The sequence below is a fragment of the Drosophila hydei genome, unplaced genomic scaffold (genome assembly GCF_003285905.1).
Source record: "Drosophila hydei strain 15085-1641.00,03,60 unplaced genomic scaffold, DhydRS2 tig00008121-arrow-pilon, whole genome shotgun sequence".
NCBI classification, from domain to species: Eukaryota; Metazoa; Arthropoda; class Insecta; order Diptera; family Drosophilidae; genus Drosophila; species Drosophila hydei.
Window position 1 is genome coordinate 242,962 of NW_022045832.1, and position 14,580 is coordinate 257,541.

The window sequence follows — 14,580 nt, forward strand, 5'->3', positions numbered from 1 at the left end:
CTCTTTGTGAGCACTTTTAAATTATACTATATTTACACCTAGCCCACCTGGGTGCAAAGCTCAAAGTTATTTTCCGTTACTAAACATGAGTTGGCACCTGCGTTTACACAGAGAGCTAAGCATCTTTACATTTACTTAGCTTAATTATTTTACTTGAAAATACAGCCAATACAGGTGTGGATGTACTCTAGATAGATAGGCAAATCGAATGAGTATTATTTCTCGGGTCTAACCCGCTTTGCTGCTGACTATTTAGTAGTCAAATAGAGAAGCTATTTTAATGTCTTCGGCTTTGACTCTTTTTTTAGAGGCTTACAATATTGGCCTTGCCGCCCAGCATTATTTGACAACCCATTTAATAGCTTATAGTTGAGATTTGTTCAGTTTAACTTGACATTTTAGAGTGGGTAGACACACTAAAGCCAGACACACCAAATTATTGAAATTTGATGTAGAAATAATGATTCCATTTGGCCGAGTCATTGGTCCAAATGCCTTCATAGCCACATGGCCAAAATCATATTTCAGCAGTAATGTCCTGATATGTTCTATTCTATCATGCCCTTTTAATTTTTGTTGAAAATATTTTGTTTTGTATTATTAGGATTTAAATTTGTGTAACTATAAAAAAAGCATATATCAAATAGTTGAACTTACCTGTGCTCCAATGGTGATGCAATGGTGTTTAGACAAGGAAAGTCCGCGGTTTTTAGTAATCTGACTTTCTGCTATTTCAATTTGATTATAAATGGACCTTACTGAAATAAATTCCAATATATTCGTATTTAAAGTTACTTTTAAGACCACTCACCTTTGTACTTGAGTGTCATTATTTTACAGTTGAAGGCCGCTTGAGTTTATAATTCAGCAGTTTGTCAACAGTTTGCTAGCAATTTGTTAGCCACCTTTTGCCATTCAATTAAGTTTTTACGTTATAAACTTCCTGGCAAGCTAATCCACTTGGCGCTGTTATTTTAGCACTTCGTGGTAAGTAAGCTGTTAGCTCTGGATGCTGGGCTACGAGGCCAAAATGTACACCGCTGGCCAAATTAAGAGATATGCGCGCGATTAGCTAATTTCAAGGTAACAAACCTGAATGAAGGCTGTGCGAACGGAGCTCTAAACCATTTTTCTGCTGCTGTTGACATGGCTATTGCAATTTAAACTTGACGCCGACACCTGCAACTGTGTTTGTGTGTCACAGTGTCAAGGTGTCTGTAGAAAGCCTTCAAACTTTACTCTCAACCACTTCAGTTCCGCTCATTTTTGGTTTTGCTTTTTTCTTGTTTTTTGGAAGGGAAACGTAGGTTAGCGGCCATTGTTAAAGTAGCTTCCATTTACCACTTGGCCATCGGCAGAGTCATTAAAGCTGTCTCCCAACCACATTGAGCGTTCTCCCAGCCTTGCCACCTGTTACGAGTTTGCTCAAGCAACAGGATGCCATTCATAATGGAATTTTATTTTTGAGCCAGCTTTCGCTGAGCAGCGCTCTCTCAGCGAGTGGGCGAGTGCTTAGCCAAGCGCATGCTCCGGCTTTCTTTGCCAGAGCACAAAAAGCTTCTGTACTGCTGTAGTTAGCTTAGCAAAAAGTTTGCCTCAAATGGAATTTCGCGGGTTTTTGCAATGCCTTTAAAGAAGTTTTCCTTTATTGTGTTATGCGTCTCTAAAGGTTTGCGAGTGTCTAGTACTTGAGCTAACATCAATACATATATATCTATATATTCAAGCAGAATAGCTAGACTATGTCTTATCATTACTTTGACCAGTTACAAAAACTAATTAGTATCATTCCTTAAGGCAAATACTTTTCTGCTGACTCAAGTACTATCAATATTCACAGGGTTCAGGGAATCTCCTAGTGGGGCAGTCTCGTCTAGACTACTTTTCCTTGCTTAAATAACCAATAAACGTTTACCAGATAACCAAGGTATAGGCATATTTTCATAACGTATGTGAGACCCACCAACAATTTGGAGATCCTAAACAAATCAATTACCAGCAAATAATTATCAAGCAAATATTATTAAAAGAGTGGAGTAGTAAAATAAGAAATCTGGATTATGTGGCTCATAATGCATTAAGCCATTAAGCCATATTAGTATATATTTTATTCTGATTAATTGCTGTCAAATGACAATTTTGAACTACAAAAAAACGTTACTTTAAACAAATTTCAAACTCAATAAAAATTCTTTGTTTTTTTTTTTTTAGATTCGTATAACGCTTAGACTGATAGGGCTAGAGTTAAATGAGTTCAAGTTGCATTTAACTGATGCTTAACTCTACAGTTCAAATCAAAAAGAATATTTTATATTTAAAATGCATCATTAGATTGTCTAAATACCGTAAGCGATTATTTTCCACAGTTAAATAAATATACGTTGTTCAGAGTACTTCAAATATGTCAACCAGTTCCCAATGAAAACGAACTTATTTCCATATTTCAGATTATATTCAATATCTATTTGAAATTATTGTAAGAACATTTTAAAATCTTATTCTACAACAGCAAAATAAACATTTGTTAAAAACTGCAATCGCATTTCGAATAGAAAATTGATTTTTAGTAAATATTCGCCAGATGGCCAAGCAAGTGGCATAGTGTCATAGCTTATATAAAACCCATCAATATAGTATGAGCCCTACAGAAAATTAAGGATTAAGGATTTTAAAATTGTAGAGATGAAAGATTTGGCTTACCAATAAGGGGCACTGTGTTTGAAAATTGGAATAATTTTTAAGTAAATCGAACACCATTATAATAACTGGATTATAAGGCTTCCTAAGGAACCGACACACATCAAATGTTGGCTTATAAAGCCAAGGCTTGTATCCATTGGCCTTAAAAAAAAACTGTGCTTCAACGTGATACCTGTTAACATCATGTAAAATTGTGGAATTAAAGTTGAAAACAGTCTTGTTTCGACTGATTGCTTTCAGGCGGCACAAGTGTATAGTGATCCAGGATTCATTATGCGACTTGCAGACGGCATTCGTGAGCTTGAATTGTCCTGCATTCTAAAATATAAAATACCCTTAAGTTTTGTGACAAATTTTCATAAGTTTTCTACTTACATTCAAACCGAATTTTAGTACTAAACAAAATTGAATAATACCAACAATAAGCAACGTGCTCTTCATAGCTTGACTGTAGCGCGACTCTTCGGTACAAATAATCTGAAATGTTTTATAAATAATATGTTCGGAAAGCTAATTTAAAAGATAATCGATCAAAAATACACGTTTTAAAATTTAATACACTTAATAGCATTCGTTGAAATTATCCATTTAGTTCATTTCAATATATTATCCATTTCAAATTGTATATTCAAAATATATTTATTGACCAGATAAGGCAGTAGAACATTGCTCTCTTAACTACATAGTTAACGCTTTTGTAAGCAACCTTTTTAAAATATATTTCCTAGCTTGTATCCTGCATAAATTTAGACAATTATTCCAATTAGCACGTTTGTCGAACAACAAAGACAAAGAATAATATTTAAGCCCACATTGGAGTTTCAGATCTCGAACCAACATCTCCTCGCTTTGCTTAAAAATGCAAAATGATTTATATATTGCCAATATTTGCAACTGAATTAAATATACATGATATTGTGACACTAGTTCATATAAAGAAAAAGCTAAAACTTAAAACCTGAGTTTCAAAAAAGCTTTTAATCAACAGCTACAAATAGGAATAGTTATCGATTATTTGAAACATTAATAAATTGCTTTTGCTCGACTGTCTTCAAGCCATTCGCGTACTAGTTCCACCACTCGTTTCTTGGATGTACGCACTGATTGACTGTCTTTGGAACTAATTGAGCCCTCATCGGAGCAGTGTGAGGCCTGGGGAAAAATTACAGCTTCCTGTGCGGGGCCAGCGCCAACTTTGCTCCATCCATCCAATCCACCATGAGTCATATAAACATTCTCCACATTCGGATCCTTGCCACCATACGCGGAGTTTGTGGCCTGTACGTACCTTTCAATTTTCGCTGAGGTATAACGTGATCCAAACACGTCGTGACACGTGTCGGTATACAGAGTTGCCGGGAAAGTCGATCCGAATGGATGGTTGCTGTTTGCAGAGGACTGGAACCAACCAAATTGTCTGCAGGTTTGATAGAACCAACCTAGGCCAGCTAAGAATGAAAGAAGAAAGGCTCATATTCGATGTAGCTTGTATTAGGGGCTTAGGTACTACTTACTCCCATCGTAGTTGTTCTTGGACAATTTGTAATAGTTCACAGTTCCCTGATAGTTTATGTTAACACATTCTGGCCTGCCGAGACGCCACTGTATGAACTGAGATAGTGCTAAAGCATCATCTTTGTCAAAGTTTCGCAGAACGGAGCAATATTGGGCGAGGTCATAGTTTTCTGGTCTACAAGGAAAGAAAATCAAGAAGAAGTTATGGAATTACCTTGTGATATATTTACTTTTGGTACTGCGCCAGGCCTGCAAAAATGTTTGCAATCGAGCTAAATATTTGCCACTGATCGCGTTCATCAGTCTCGTCGAAACTGTCGCACAGGTTAAGGAGTTTCTTGGCTTCTGCGCCCTGACCAGACTGAAACAAGCCCTCATAGTAGGAAGTGGCATTATCGATGAGGTCGTAGCAATAGTCTCCTGCCAGTTCCCTATAGGCTCTACCAACAACTTCCATGAAATCAGAAAAGTCCACTTTGGCCTCTAGTGGAGCGCTGGATGCCCAACTGCCCACGATTACGTTAGGGTACAAAAGCTTAAGCCAAACTGCCATCGATGCAGAGTAGGAGCAACCTGAAACCACGACTTTGGAGTCTTTGTACTTGTCCTCCTTTTTCAGGACTTTGATAACATTCACCACATCGGCCAGAGCCTGTTTTACACTTTGATATTTGAGGTTCTTTGTTGACAAAGGCCTGATAATAAGAAAAGAGAAATTTCTTTTCTAGATCTAGAGATTTTGATAAATAAGAGCTTACTTAATCGGAATACTTTCACCGAAGAATCTGTGTTCAGTGTAGATCAGTGACCCGTTATGCTCCTTAGCAATGTCAACCCAAAGTCCTGAAGTAATGGCGCTAGGTTCGATCTTCCATTCACCGCCAAGGTATATGAAGATGGGAGAACCATCTACAAAGTTGTCTTCGTTGATCAAAACACGCTGAACAGATCAAAGTTGATTATTTGTATCCCTTTAAGGAACTAAAGAACTTACTTGGTTCCACACATTCTGGTTAGTATCGTTAAAGTTGTCAAGATTCTGGCTAAACAAACGAGTCTCAACATTTGCACGCTTGGTGCTTATCCGCACCGGTGGGCCACGGTGAAGTTGGTTGAACGTTTGAACAAATGCTGGAATTGCGATGTCATCTGAACCTGGAGAGTCCTTGAGAGTGGATGCAGATGCCAGGGGCACGAGCAGTGCCAGAACTACTAGGAAGTATTTCATTTTGTTAGATAGGTCGCAAGTTTGCGAATGGTTTCCTACCCCAATACATGGCCTATTTATTCAGAAAGAGCTGATGTCGGGGATCTGTTGAAGATAAGTTTTAATTAAAAAATAAATGCTTATACTTAGTCATTAGCCTCATTCATATATCACTGATAAGTACAATGGGTTTCACGTTCTTAATCGCATTGAATAGTACCGTGGCTCATTGTTCAAAACATTTTAGATTTATGGACAGGTTTTATCTTGTAATATCACTAGCTATTCGAATTCGCTATAATTGGAAAGTTAACGGATTTTTTTTTACTGTATATAATGGGTAAAACTGTTAGGTGAATATATTAAGATGACAACTTTATGGCAAGCGCTAATTGAGTTGGTCTATATGTTTACATACATAAAATGCAGAGAGAGAGAACACTTGAATTTTAAACAAATTCTTCTTATTCTATGTAAGCTTTGCTCTGCACTTCTGTCACGATGGAAAATATTCTTTTGCTGCTATAGCAGCATGGATCATCCGAAAATTCAGCAGCGAATGCATATGTAGAGGGCCTTGAGAAAACGTTATATATAAATAAAAATAAAAAAAAACTGATATAACTCTGACCTAAATGTGTGCAGCTAAAAGCAGATTCTGTTGCAAAAACAAAACCGACAAAAATATACATTTAAATAAGAAATCAAGTTGTCTAACAGCAATAAATATTTAATTCTTTATTTAAAATTGTAAATAAAACTTATACTGATTGCCAAGAAATCTAACTATATTATTTACTAGTACCACATGCAGATATGAATTAAGCAAAATCCTTAGCCAGCAATTGAGCAAAATGTATAGACTGAAACAATAACAGCAAAAGTCATTGAGGCTTCACATCAACTGTGCTGTGATTTAACCAATTTGCAATTTTCGCTCAAGAAAAACATTGAAAACGGTAACAACAACAGCGACAACGTGATCCAATAATAATAACTTTTCATAGCGGCGCGTTTGCCGTTAAGCGCCCCTGGCGTAGGGAGGTGTCGTATGCATATGGTTCAGGCCCATTGCACGCTCGTTATATGTGATGGAGCTACTTGGGCTTTAATAATTTAGCACGGCCTCTCCGATTATACGCAATCCTTTCGAAATGTACAGCACGTATTTGCCTGATATATTACTTTAGCCTTTCGATTATCAAGCACAATAAATAATATGTTTATTTAATTTTGTGTTTTATTATTGTTGTATACTAATCGAACAGTTAGTTGATGCAGTGGAAATGTTTTAGGCGTGGTCTCTTCAGTTGTTTTACCGCTGGGCATAGACACGAGATTGCGTATACGCCTCACAAGTGTCTGCAGCTTATATTGTTATCGACCAAGGACGGTCTTACTTATGTATGTACACCATTTATATTTTTTTATATATATATTTATATAAACAAATATATATGCAAAATATGAGAATGTAGCCGCAATTGATACTATTTATATATATATATATATATAAATTTGTTCAACCCATTAAAATGATCCCTATCGAAGTCAGTTAAAAATGTCTAGCATGTTATCTAATTTGGGGCTTGTACATCAAGTGACTAACACTTTTTAAGTGCTTAAGAATCGAATAACAACTAGTTGCATTGTGTTAATTGATTACTGAACAATAGCTAAAACAAACATGCTGTAAGTGCAGTTTGCTAATCAACAGAAATTGCTTTCTCCATTCCTTAGCTGAGCAAACAACCCACCCACATATAGCTACGTGAATGAATAATAACCTATATGCAGCATACACACAGAGACTGAGAGGTCGAAACACTTATCTCACTTACGTCCAAGTGTCACTCAATTTGTCTCTGTTTGCCCAGGACCGATGAGACGAACAAAGAACTGCCGCAACGCCTCAGAGAGGTTGCAGAGTAGAGGAATTTACAAAGTGACTCCCACGTGGACAACAAGTTATTTATTTAATAATGAATAAAGACGCTTCATGCCATCTAAATGGCTTCAAAGTGACGCCGCAGAAAAGACATGACACGCAGCTTGGCCAGATTCATGGGCACGCTATCCAGCACATTGATGCTGGCGAGGTCCTCTACATGTGAGTAACCTGCTCGGGGAAGAAGATTAATTAACGCTCTATTTACCCAGCTAATTGCTAGATGCTCGCCTGGTATAACCAGCGCCTGGTGGCCATTTTGACAGCCCAGCGCGCGCCATGGATCCAGTTCTCCATGCGTAAACAGCACTTGACGATACCGCAGACTGTGGTCGAAAGCGTCTCCACCAAATTCAGAATTCATCTGTACAATGCCCAAGGCAAGTGCGGCCGGGCTCTGTTCGGGCCCAAATGCATCACGACACAGCTGCTCAAAATACCACAAAGGCACTTCGTTGCCAAAGGACGAGCCGGTTGATGAGGTGCTAATGTTGCTGCTGCTGCTGGTAGTTGTATACCACCCAAATTGGCTGCACGTCTGATAGAACCAGGCGCGTGCTGGAAGCAACATTTGATTTGTTAACAAGTGAACCAAGTTTGTCGGTAGGCCGGGCACTTTTAGCCCACCGAATACTCTTCTTTCGCACATAGGATAGAGGAATTGTTAACTCTTATGCGAGTATCTAAATAAAGTATAAGCCGTCGAACTCAATTGACAGCAGAACAGTTGAATTGCTAATGGGCAGATAGTAGCAATAGGCATATCTGTGGAACATTGATCTGCGAAGTTAGCTGATATTGGCTATAAAACTGAGAAACATTCCACAAAAATATTTAAGGATCTTCAAAGTAACTCACTTCTGTCTTTCTAGCTCTAAACTGTTAGGAGGAAAATTTAATCCTGAAGTGTTAAATTCCATGCGGGAATTGAAGAGTGCTAATATACACATTTCTCTTTGTGGACGAGTATTAGTAATAATAACTATTAAAGGAAGGGGCTAATTTGCAAAGAAATCAGCAATAAGATAACGCTATTAATATAAGTCAGAATATTAAAATTGTGAAATTCTTAAAAAAGCCGAAACTTACTGCCCAAGCTCTGGTCAGAGGATTCGCTAAATAGCTGCAGCATGGACTTGTAGCTAAAGTCTTGACAGTCATATTCATTCCAACGTTGGTCAACTGAGTAAAGCAGCTCAAGAAAAGTTTGCAGGGCCTCCGCGTCGCTCGATTGGTGCAAGAGAAGCGTTTCACAAAGAGCTGGCAAGTAGGCACTGAGAGACAGTTTAGAAATTGCACAATTGAACTCGCGCATAGCTCCCAGCTCTCACCTATAACTCTGTGTGACCCAGGCAAAGTAGTTGTTGATGCCACTGAAGAAGGTGATACGATCGAGCCTGTCGCTTGCATTATATGTTGGGCACGCATTCAGTCTGCTGAGTAATTCATTTGTCTTATTCTCATTGAACAGCTTCACCAAGTGCTTAAAGCCCTGCTCTAACCGTTGCGTACAATTGGCACCATAACTGACAGTCAAAGAGTTTTCAACCATTTGCATGTATTCTGAAACAGAAAAGACTTTTTAAATATTTTTTGCAATTGAGGCAATGTTTTTGAAATAATTTGTTAAGTAAACAAATCTCGACTTACCATAAAAGTCCGCCTTGGCCAGCAGCGGAGCACTAGAGGCCCAAGCTGCAGTGACAAGCTCTGGGTATAGATGCGTCATCCAAGCTGCCATGCTACCAGAGTATGAGCCACCGATGAGTATAACTTTGGATTTTTTTAGATTGTCTGAGTGCGATTTTTGGTATTGTATGAAGTGAGCGACATCAGCCAGGGCCTGCTGCAGGCTTAAATATTTTAAATGCTTCACAGAAAGGCTGTTATTTCTAGAGCAATGAAATTTTTGGGTATGTAGTTTTATATAGCATTCAGATGGACTTACTCATACGGCCAGCTTTGGCCATAGTATCGATGCTCTGTGTAGAACAAAATTCCCCCATTTTCTACGGCCATATCATGTGTTAGACCCGTGCTGAGTAGACCAGGTGTAATGGTCCATTCGCCACCCAAAAATATGTATATGGGTCCTTGGGGCTTGTGGTATTTGGCATTGCGAAAATAACGCTGCATGTTAAGAAATATTTATTAGATAATACATTTATAGATATTTATAATGATAATTATAATAATACATTTATAGATATTTATAATGATAATTATTGTTTAATTGCTTACCATTTGCCAGGTTTCATTGTTGAGCCCATCAAAGTGATCAAGTTTTTGGCTGAGCCACAGTTCCTGTACTGGAGCAGCATCCTCTTTCGTGTAGGGTCCCGAACTGGGCTCCTGCAGCAGCAGTTCCAAATTGTGACGATACGGATTAAGAGCTTTCAGCTGGGCAGTCACAACGAAAGCGAATAACAATGTGAACACAAAGACGGGATAAGTGTAATTCATGTCGACGTAGGCAGCTCCATACTGAAGGTTTTCCACTTGACTGCTGAACGTTTTATAGCGTGCGTTCTGAATTATTGCCCCTATGATCAATGGTAGTGAATGCTAATTATTTGTTTATTGTAAATGCAAATTAATTATGAATTGTCAATTATTTGGGTTTTTAGAGTTGTTTGAAAAGTAAGTAATAAATTAAATGAAAATATGAAATATTCAGAGCAGATACTTTGCTCACAGAGCTGCAACAGAACTGAACTATATATGCGAAAAATCATATATATATATAAGAGCTATAAGAGCTACTTTAAGAGCTACCTGAATCGGTCTTGATCTGAAATATATCAAATCAGCGGAACCAAACCAGCTCGCACCCAATCTACCTAGTTACCAACAACAGGTGAAGGCTGAAGAGATAACAGCTCGTAGAGTAATCTAATGAACTGAAAATATTGTAGAATATAATAAAATGAGGAATAAATAAGTCTAAGCTTAAGAAGACTATTCTAGCTTACTGGCAAAATACGCTTTAGAGTCTAAGCTGCAACAAATTGTAAAAAAGAAGCTTATAAAAATATTCCGAGATTCAGTCTTTGAAACGGATGACAAATGTAAGTAAATTCCAAGCTTAAGTTCTCATTATTATTTTATAGTTCGGAGCAGATTTTATGATGTAAAAAAGTTTTTTGCTGTTACAATGAAAAGACAATAAAACTGAAGTCGAGATTTTACATAGTTATAAGGAAGCTGGCTTTTCACTCAAGAATTAGATGACTCCCAATAGAACCTTTAAGAATATAGCCGTTAAAAGTGCTAGGGCCCAAAAGACGAGTAAATCGAGGAAACTTTAAGGCTTTCTCTTGCGCTCTTGCTCTTCTGCTCAATCTGCTTCCACTCAGATTTGAGTGAAACGCCAACGCATTCTGGTAAAGGCAACGGCCAACCCCCGCATTCCGCTCGAGCTTTTTTGGCGGAGCGAATCAGCGCTACCCTTGAAACCGTGGGCGCTCATTTGAGGTACCCGGTTGGTAATCTATTGGGCATCTGGCCCAGCTAGTTGAGTCCAAGTGTGTTTTGCGTGGGCAGCAAATGGGGCGGGGCGGGTCGCAGCCGGCAATGAGTCATTTCGTGTTTAATTTTCCACTCAACGAATTGTTCTAAGCTGCTGGATAGCAGTATAAGATATCATTGGGCTATATTTATTTTATTAGCATATGTTTTTCCTCACCAGAATATAAGCGCTAAACTCTAAGTACACACCAAGACCTCAGCCTCCGGGCACTAATTAATATTTGTTGCTTTAATTAAAAGCATATTTAGTGCTTGCGTCTGTTAAAGCTAAGTACATTGATGATTGGACCATGACATGCATGCCAAGGACTTTGGCTGACTCCATTAAAAATGAATAGAATCTTAACCTTGAGCCTTGTGTTTCCATACTTAGATTTGGATCTAATGCTAATTAATATTCCATGCTCATCTGCTGCCCCAAACTGATTTAATTTCACTATAATTTTGCACTCGGTCCTCAGATTTTGTTCAGGTGAAACCTTGTGTGTAAAGTAATGGTAAAAGTAGATGAATATGAATACATTATAAATCATGTTACTTAATGACACAGATATGCTATGATTGAGACAATTTTTCAAAGTAAAGTAACTATATGAAACGCTAAATCGTCGAAATGTCTGTGAGCTATTGTGGCTTTGCATGGTTATAAGTAAAGGGTATCAGTCGCGGTAGCCACATGCCTGAAATCATATTGATGCAATAATGTTATACGATTTTCTAGCTAATTAAGTCGGGTAAGCTAATAATACAATTTTTTTCTTTGTTTAATTATAATTAAAACTTGTATAATTCTGAAAAGCACATCAGATTTAAGTATGCATTGAAAAGTTGCTCTTTCAAAAATCAAAAATCAAATGTCAACATAATTAAGCACACTCCTATGGGTACAAATTTTGAGTGAAATTGCAAATAAATTCATTTGAAATCAACCAATAAAATTAGAGAAATTTGTGTAGGCGATTAGGTGTGATTAGAAACATAATCAAGGTTTGAATTTCTTAGCAAATAAATTGCATTTATATATAACAACTTTATATGCCATGTATCCAGTTAGCTCAACAATATAATCCTTACATTATAATCTGTTGTTTAGCTACTCTGCCTAAATTCACTTTTCAGCAGTAATATTTTATTATATTATTATATTAAAAGTTTATTTTTTCATTAACAATGTTCCCAATTATTATGCTATGCCCTGAAAGTTTCAGAACTTTCAGCAACTTGTTGTAATATATGCTCGTGAGCACCAAAGCAACAAGAGAAACCACGAGTCAAAGAGCACGCTGCTCGCAACGCAGCTCAGACTCGACTCACTCAGGACGACATTTACGTAGGCGCTTGAGCTGGCACTCGGCTCGGATGTTCGTTTGAGTGGAAGGCAGCGCATAAAAGCCGCACGCAGAGCGCTCAATGCTTCAGTCGAGTTTGAAACTTACACTCAAGCGGAGTTGTAAATAGTTGTTCGAGTTTTTTGGCTCGTACTCAAACGTACTGTAACCAAATATTTGCCAAATCCACATACACATACACATACACACACACACTGTGCTGCAAATGAAACAAAAAAAATTGCAGTAAAAAAATAATTATTTATATAATTTTTTATATAAATAAACAAAATTGTTTTTCAAGTTGGCGCGTATTTCCCACTGGCGCGTTGTTATTTTTATGCCTGCGCTCGCTTCTGTGTGTGTATCTGTATATGTGCGTGCAAGTGTATGTGTGTGTGTGTGTGTGTAGCTTTGTAATAAAATATAGAACATAAATGTGGTGCCTTTTTTGCAGTGACAATGTAAACGTAAACTTGGTGTAACAAACTAAATCAAGCGACAAAAATTGACAACAAAAATATCAAATAGCCAGGTTTATGTGTTTTGGTTGTGCGTCTGTGTGTGTGATTGTGTGTGTTAAGGAATTGAATTGAAGAATATACGCTTTACACATTATTTACCTCAGCCTTAGAATCAGCCACAGTTCTAGCCTCGTTAGTGCTCAGCTTATTCATCTGCCGTATATGCCATTTGTGAATGAGTGTGTGGATGTGTATGTGTGCGTGTGTGTGTGTGTGTGTGTTGTTTGTGCTTTGAATAACAACACGCAGTTGCTGATTGTTGCCTGCTTTTGTGCGCGTTTACTGTTGCTATGCCTCTCATCTGACCCACACTCCAGTCCGCCCCTCGCTAAGGGCACCTGTTAAATTATGCATTAAGAAAACGTAAAAGCAGGCTCGCAAAACCTCTATACCGACGCGTTCCAAATTATATGAAGAGAGATGGAAAAATGCTGCGGAAATAAAGCTCAAACTTTCTCTGTCTGCTGCGGTTGTTTTTCTTACTGTTGTTGTTGTGGGCAGTCACTGCCTTGGTTGGTCGTATTTTATACTTACATATTATGCAAATGAACGTTTGCTTGTGATTTCGGCAGCTGACTCGGTTGCTATTTTTATACATTTTTCACGTTTGAAGGTAACCAAGAGTTATGACCCTAAAAACAGGACGCCTTACTTTAAGCTTGTTTTCATTTAATACTATGTGACAAGTTGCTGGCTAGCAGAGAGCACAAACCCAGTTCTAAGTTTTGATTTGCGATACGTCTAGCAGGAATCAGCTTCAACTAAATCGGCTATATCGATTTCTGTATAGTTTTCACAGTCCAACTCTGTCTCGCTGCTAGCTTGTTAAAGGCTTTCCCGGCGTTGTTGAGCCACATAGCTATTATATGAAAGAACTGTACAAATTTATGTGTTTATCTAAAGAAAACATTGTTTTTTTTTTTCATATTCAGCAGCAAATCTACAAATGGAAGTATATTAACATAGTTTCAACTAGGGAATTATTTTGCTTACTTGAATTCAAGAATATCAAGCCAAGAGCTTCTAACGCTCCAAGTGCCAAATAAGGGTTCTTTGGTTTGAGACATAGCTTTTGCTGTTTAATAATTGTTTTTCAAATATGAAGCTCATATTTATATATATATATATATATATCCGCGTTGATCCCTTAGCTAGTTGGGCAAGTTCGACCCACTATTTATTGAAACAATTTGTGCCGCTTTATTTGGCAACAGTTGGCCCAGCTTACATAACTCACTTAGTTTCCTGCTTTATGGCCCGTCTGCTTGTGCGTTACAATGCCCCTGTGACCCATCTTACTATTTAGCCGTGCGGGTTTGGTTAGAGTTTGCAGATGGCAAAAGACGTCTTAAAATATTTGGCTTTTTTGCGCCTCTGGTGTATTTAATTTGGTCGCAAATTGTGTTTCCCCCAGACGTTAAATGTCTTTCATTGGACTTGGAATTGTTTATCAAATCGTTTGCACACAACTTTCATTAGAGTATATTAAAGTATTCCGTTAGCGCTATATTGTGCCTGCTGTTGGTTTAGAAAGAACTGTGAAGCTTTTACGACTTTATTCCGATGAGTGCGCCCTGAAGGCATTTCTTGTCTTGAATTTATTATTTATTTATTTTGCGGGCGACCAACATTTTTGTATAAAGTGTGGAATGTTTGAATGAAGGAAATGATTTCGGCTATGAGAATGTGAGAAGGAAAATTGTTGAAACTTTGCAATTCAAAAATACGTGAAAGTCTGAGTGGATTAAAAAGATGTATAATTTGCAGGGATGGATTCATTCATTTAAAATGTTGGAGCCAATTTTTTAAGCATTTAATTGCACTTTCAAT

General features: G+C 37.6%; 3 protein-coding genes across 3 annotated transcripts in view; 1 reads left to right on the top strand and 2 right to left on the bottom strand.

The window, feature by feature from the left end:
- Nucleotides 1–3,723: 3,723 nt before the first annotated feature.
- Nucleotides 3,724–5,482, bottom strand: LOC111596200 (thymus-specific serine protease-like). The gene is made up of 5 exons (XM_023310312.2): nt 5,210–5,482; nt 4,974–5,155; nt 4,446–4,910; nt 4,215–4,390; nt 3,724–4,148 (listed from the first exon to the last, which is right to left on the bottom strand). Exons 1-5 carry the CDS (start codon nt 5,441–5,443, stop codon nt 3,724–3,726), a joined length of 1,482 nt encoding a protein of 493 aa, XP_023166080.2. The 5' UTR covers nt 5,444–5,482.
- Nucleotides 5,483–7,428: 1,946 nt separating this feature from the next.
- LOC111596213 (putative serine protease K12H4.7) lies at nt 7,429–9,668 on the bottom strand. Its single transcript, XM_023310327.2, has 7 exons — nt 9,612–9,668; nt 9,319–9,500; nt 9,021–9,262; nt 8,702–8,933; nt 8,460–8,644; nt 7,602–7,928; nt 7,429–7,541 (listed from the first exon to the last, which is right to left on the bottom strand). The coding sequence occupies exons 1-7, from the start codon at nt 9,612–9,614 to the stop codon at nt 7,429–7,431; spliced, it is 1,284 nt and encodes a 427-aa protein (XP_023166095.2). The 5' UTR covers nt 9,615–9,668.
- Nucleotides 9,669–12,324: 2,656 nt separating this feature from the next.
- Nucleotides 12,325–14,580, top strand: part of LOC111597893 (IDLSRF-like peptide) — a 42,803-nt gene continuing 40,547 nt past the window's right edge. The window contains exon 1 of the mRNA XM_030224940.1: nt 12,325–12,386. The gene's annotated coding sequence lies outside the window, so the exon portion shown is untranslated. The remainder of the gene's footprint in view (nt 12,387–14,580) is intronic.

What these genes read in the sequence shown, in the direction of transcription:
- LOC111596200 (XM_023310312.2), bottom strand. Translation starts at nt 5,443, where the DNA reads ATGAAATACTTCCTAGTAGTTCTGGCACTGCTCGTGCCCCTGGCATCT. An exon ending in GGCCTGGCGCAGTACCAAAA is followed by an intron (nt 4,391 to 4,445) that starts GTAAATATATCA and finishes CTTTCCTTGTAG; the next exon opens with ACCAGAAAACTATGACCTCG. An exon ending in CAAGAACAACTACGATGGGA is followed by an intron (nt 4,149 to 4,214) that starts GTAAGTAGTACC and finishes TTTCATTCTTAG; the next exon opens with CTGGCCTAGGTTGGTTCTAT.
- LOC111596213 (XM_023310327.2), bottom strand. An exon ending in TGGGTCACACAGAGTTATAG is followed by an intron (nt 8,645 to 8,701) that starts GTGAGAGCTGGG and finishes ACTGTCTCTCAG; the next exon opens with TGCCTACTTGCCAGCTCTTT. An exon ending in CCAGGCGCTGGTTATACCAG is followed by an intron (nt 7,542 to 7,601) that starts GCGAGCATCTAG and finishes TTCCCCGAGCAG; the next exon opens with GTTACTCACATGTAGAGGAC.